This window comes from Equus caballus, chromosome 3 (assembly GCF_041296265.1).
Source record: "Equus caballus isolate H_3958 breed thoroughbred chromosome 3, TB-T2T, whole genome shotgun sequence".
Lineage (NCBI taxonomy): Eukaryota > Metazoa > Chordata > Mammalia > Perissodactyla > Equidae > Equus > Equus caballus.
Genome location: NC_091686.1, coordinates 111,769,382 through 111,775,000, shown reverse-complemented (window position 1 = coordinate 111,775,000; position 5,619 = coordinate 111,769,382). Strand labels below are relative to the sequence as shown.

Below are 5,619 nucleotides of genomic sequence, written 5' to 3'. Positions count from 1 at the left end.
TATTTCACTGTTTATCTGAAATTCAGATTTACTTTAGCATCCTGTATTTTTATCTGCTAAATCTCACAACCCAATTACATTTAAAGAAACAGCACGTCATAACTAGAAAGACCAACATAAAAAAATTAGGTTTAAAGAAGGAAACTGGGATCTGGACCAAAGCATTCAAGCCACTGGCAAAGTCTACATAAGTACCAAGCAGGTAGCCAGGCACCAATACCATATAACCCACTTTGTGATAAGTCCCCATGGAATGCATCGACTGTGGCCAACATTAATGCTTTCAATTAATATAGGAATTCAGTTTCTCCAGGTAGTGGGTGGCCCCTTAATTGTGTCACCATAGCTCTGCCACTCTATCAAGTCATTCTGGTTGCTCAGGGTGCAATCATAAAGCCAATCTAGGGTCTTTTTTGATGGAAGATGGCTATAGCCTTGGACTATTCCAATTGTTTGGGTATCTCCCAAAGGAAGATGCCCCTACTGGACCACTGCCTAATTAATACATTGTAAAACACTAGTTGATAGATTGGAGTGTCAAGTCCCACAGTTGACACTATGGATGGAAGGGTAGTATTAAGCATGGGCTTAGCAAAACATATTAAGTTCCCCCCAAATAAGACATTACCAGCTCCTCAATTTACAAACTGCAACATTTATTCTAAAACTGTTTCATATGGTTTCTGTTGAAGTCTAATTTGACACCACACACCAGCTTGGTTTCTATGTATACTAGGAACTCAGTTTTAATCTTGTTAAACTGACCAGGATCCTGAGTCTCCTAGATGCTAACTGATTATGTCCTATCCCAGGGAACAGGGCATCACTTCCCAAATGGTCCCAGGAATTTTCTTTTTTGTGTGTGAGGAAGATTGGCCCTGAGCTAACATCTGAGCCAATCTTCTTCTATTTTATGTGGGATGCTGCCACAGCATGGATTGACAAGTGGTGCTAGGGATCTGAACCTACGAAACTCGGGGTGCTGAAGCAGAGTGCATGAACTTAACCACTACGCCACTGGGCCAGCCTCCATCTCAGGAATTTTCATATCATGCGTCAGGGTCATCTACGTCTTCCCAAATAAATTGTCCAAACTCCAGTCAATTCACTCTTTTATAATCCAACCCTAAACTGTCACAAACATTTTAAACTGACTTCATGCTGTTTAGAAGCAACAACTCTGGTACTGTCTGTCTGCTGCATTATTTTAAATTATCTGTAAATCAGGCATTCCTTTCTTATCTCATTGAGAAGAGCTAGTCAATAGCTCTCACAGCTAACAGAAGCTGGGTAGCCAGCAAGTGTCAGGTCATGGTGGTGCCCTTACCCTTTCCTTTTCTTGGTCTCACTACCAAAACTTTTGTATAACCCCACTGCTGTTGCCAATTCAAAGGAAGAGCTTGAAAGATTGTATAAAATGATCAGACTCAAACATGTTCGCCATTAACTAAACTTTGTTTAAAATTGGCAAAGATATACCATGGAGATTATTCTTTTGGTAACAGCAAATTGACACACAAGAAATACCTGGTGGTTAGCATCAGCTAGCGTAGCTCCCTCAATTTCCCTACGTCCAATGGATATGGCTCATTGGTGGACTCAAATACCGGCAGCTTGCACAAAGTTGTCTTACGAAGTCTGAGAAGTTATCTATATTTTCTGGGCTTTCCTATATACCCCAGCCATGTGAGCAAAACACTTCTGGGCCTCGGCTTTGTGTGCCATTCCCTTGTGAACTAGCACATCCAACTTAAATCTGTGTATAAAATGCCTATTTATTTTATCTATTCCCTTAGCTGACTACCCCTTGTTGGGTTTAATTGTCAGAGTGTGCTCTCCATGTGAAATTCCACTAGTTTGATGGCTGCCCTATTTCCAAATATATAAGGGCATTGGGCTTATTCAATGTGACCCTAGAGAGCACAGATAGTATCGAGGGCCAAAAGCTTTGGGGTAATTTACATTGGTTCAGTATATCTTAAAACTAATTTCTTGTGTATACTATTTTATTTAATTTTGGAATCCCAATGTCTGGATTATAGTAGTCACTCCATAATGTTATTAGATGAATGACTAAACTTCTAACAGAGATATTTAAAACTAATGGGCTACTCCAAAAGACACTTGAGTTCTCTAATACTGGAACCAAAAGCAGAAAATCATCTATTAGAAATGTAAGAGCCTTCATGTATCAGTAAGAAAATAACCCAAGTGACTTCTAAGGTCCTTAACTGCTTTAACAATCTACTCTAATATCAAAATACTGTTTTCATCATAGAGAAATTTTTTTAGATAGATGGTTGTCATAGGAGTCCCACCAGGATAATCCCCTAAAAGTAACCTAAAATCTGCCTTCCTCCTGCCATGTATTGATTTTTTCCTTTTCTGAGGAAGCTGATGGGTTTAAAAAACATGATTATGGTCTTCCAGGCTCAAGGTATCTGGGCTGCGTCAACAAAAAGAGGCTGCCTATCTGCACCAAGAGAACAATACCTTAGGTAACATTAATGTCTATTGGTTTAGAAATTGTTTCCCTTACTCCTTTGATAAATATTTCTCTAAACAGAAAATAAATTTGTCCTTCTTTATCCTAATTATGGTGAGTGCGTTTAACCAAAGGCCCACGTAGGGAGTACGACAGTGGTAAATCCACTCCTAACCCCACATCCATGGCACACAAATAGTAAAGGCTTAAAGGTTTATTCAGGTACCGATCATTTTGCGCAACCTGGAATTACTTAACATATACAAACAAATAGGTTCAAATCTGGGTCTTGACTGAATATTTGGCATTTTCTTCAATAATGTTTCTTTTCTAGAGCTGCTAAGGCTCCTCCTATCAGAGACACTGTATAGATACAGATACTATTATCTATGGATTCTATTCAGCACTTAATGAATGTTGAATATACCTTGAGTAAAGCAAGATCTATTTCATTTGTTGAGAACAAATGACCATACTCTGTTCAGCACGTACAAAGCTGTTGGTTTATTCAGCTGCGAAGCTGGGGAAAGGGTTCCTTTTGGGGGGAATAGAAAAAATGTGCTCATGAGCAAGGCACTTTTATACCCCCCCCCCCCACAGAAAAAGAAACATATTATGGTTACATAAACATCAACATATTTTAATTGTTAGACCTCCCCACATTGTTCCACCTCCCCCTTAAAAAAAGAAACAGGTTCTCGTAACATTTTAAAAACCAGTTTCACAGAACATCTACATAGGAACAGTTTCTGATACATTCAGTTACACTAACAGTATGATATGGTTTCAGTTGAGTAATTTTCCACTAACAAATATTTTTTTCTACCTACTACAATTCCCTCTTTTTTTCTTAAGACAACTAAAGCTCAGAAGAAATAACTCATTAAGTTATAAACATTCTTCTCTCTCTTTAAAGTTGCTAAACATTTATAAAATTTGTGATTCCGCTAACGCTTCGATTTTTTGATGCCACATTGCATACAGCACTTAACATGGAGAATAGGAAAAGGTTAAACTAAAACAAGGAAAAGGATATATTGTTCTATCTTTAACAATCTGTCTTCTGAGTCCCTTTAGATGTCAGTCAACCAGACTCACACACAGGCTTCACTCTTCATTGTATGTGTGTGAAAAGATTTAATGGTCTCATACATTTTATTTACTCACGTAAATAAACACAGCAAGACTCATTTACAAGGGTACATATTCTTTGTTTAGGTAGAAGGAAATCTAACGTTAATCTATGTAGAAACAATAACGCTAAAAAACTCTTTAACTTCAGATTGTATCAGGCTAAGATTTTCTGTAGTAAGGTTCTTTAAAGTTAGAAATGTTCCTGAAAAAGTTTGCAATGGATGTGGAAAGTGCATAAATGCTCTCTTAATCCTTCTCTGTTGGTCTTTTAGAATGTGTTTTATTTGCTCTTACCTAAAGTTTGGCTGCCAAGATGCAAGAAACATATTGCCTACAAAACAAGTGTCTGTTTAATCCCCAGGTACGATCTTATACGTCAATTTAGCTAGAGACCCCCGGGTGGGAGCCTATGATATAAATGTTTATACTGTAACTGCAGGTACCGTGATAGGTCTGGAGTAGTGTAGGCTAAGTTTGACACTATATTCCCTTCCCCAAAAACAGGAATCCCTAAAGGGTGTCATCTATAGGCCTGTCTATACAAAAGCTGGGAGATAAATCGATATTCCTGCCATTTTCTTTTGTCTAGTTATTCAATTTACTTCAACTACCTCCCTAGAAATGAATGTCAGAAAGGTATTACTAGGAGTAGCTAACGTCCCACTTTCCACAATGGCTGTTCTAAGGTTGGGTAACAAAAGGGGTAGTGGCCTACTTTTTCAGTCTCATTAATAATTAGACATTTAGTTAGAGTCCATTCAGAAAGGCGGAATTAACTGGGGGGAGAACTGAGTGTGGAGAATAGTCAACTTATCTTTTATGATATGGTCCCTTTGACTAATTCTCCATTGAAGTTCTCATTTTATTGACATGGTCTGTCAAAGGGAATGCTCACAATGCACATTTTCTGTAGAGAGTTATGGGACTCTTGGGTAAATATTCAGTACTTGGCAGTACTGCAGCCTGTCAGGACAGGGTATAGTTTGGTTGAGAAGCCATTAGTTTCTCAACTGCAGGCTGTGTAACTTTGTACTCCTGTAACAACATGACAGATATCAGAACAAATGGTGGATCTTTATAGTGATGCTGTTAGGAGTTTGTTAACTGCCTTTTGGAAGTCAGTGTAGGAGTAAGTAGTGTTGATGGGTTCAGTGCGGGTTGTTTCCTTAACTGTTTTAGTTAACCAGCCGCAGCAACAACCAGACACACATGAATTAGGGATCTGTTTTAGGTATTCAGGTATGGGAGTGGCTCTACTCAATGTTCGGCTTAACTGTTTGGTGGCAAATTGCAGTGCTCCATTTAGAGTGGCATGATCTCTAGAAAGCCGGCTGGGACTTATAAGGGGCTTTTGAAAAGGTGGGACTCCACAAGAAGCCAGAGGAGGCCACTCAGGAATTGGTTCCAGTTTTGGTACACAGTGGGAACAATGGGAGAGTCTTAGACCTATCTCTCGAAGTATATGGACCGGTGTGCTTAGATCCAAGAGTTTAGCATGATATAACCAGGAATTAGGATTTAAAGGTTTCCAAGTTGTAGAGTATTTTAAAAGGCACTTAACCTGCCAGGCAAGACTCTCAAGAGGCGTTAGGTTGGGCACCACAGGGTCCTCTTCTTCAGAGGAATCCCACTCTTCCCCAGAACTCTCATTGAGGTACTTAGCGTTCTCTTCTTCCTCACTTTCTGATTCTGATAAGGGGTCAGGAGAGGGATTTCTGGGACCCATCAGAAGAGAAGAGACAAAAGGAACCAGAAAAAGGCAACAATCTAAGCCAGCAAAACACTGGCTAACACTGGCAAATAAACAAAAGATGAAAAATCCTTTCAACAAGATTAATTTGTCTGTTTCTCAGTCCATTACACACACACACAGTATGCTTGTGGCTCGCACCACTGTGCAGTTCTTCAAGATTATGTTGTATATTCTTCACTTACAAAGAAGACATCTCAGTTCTCAGGACCAGTTCAGTGTGTAAAAGTGTCAGTCACTTACCAGCAGC

General features: G+C 39.1%; 2 protein-coding genes across 2 annotated transcripts in view; both read right to left on the bottom strand.

Moving 5' to 3' along the window:
* FAM184B (family with sequence similarity 184 member B) overlaps positions 1–3,050 on the bottom strand; it is a 136,432-nt gene extending 133,382 nt beyond the window's left edge. Inside the window, exon 1 of the mRNA XM_070262571.1 lies at positions 2,913–3,050. The gene's annotated coding sequence lies outside the window, so the exon portion shown is untranslated. The remainder of the gene's footprint in view (positions 1–2,912) is intronic.
* DCAF16 (DDB1 and CUL4 associated factor 16) lies at positions 2,970–5,619 on the bottom strand. The gene has a single exon (XM_014738628.3). It carries the CDS (start codon positions 5,343–5,345, stop codon positions 4,695–4,697), a length of 651 nt encoding a protein of 216 aa, XP_014594114.1. The 5' UTR covers positions 5,346–5,619; the 3' UTR covers positions 2,970–4,694.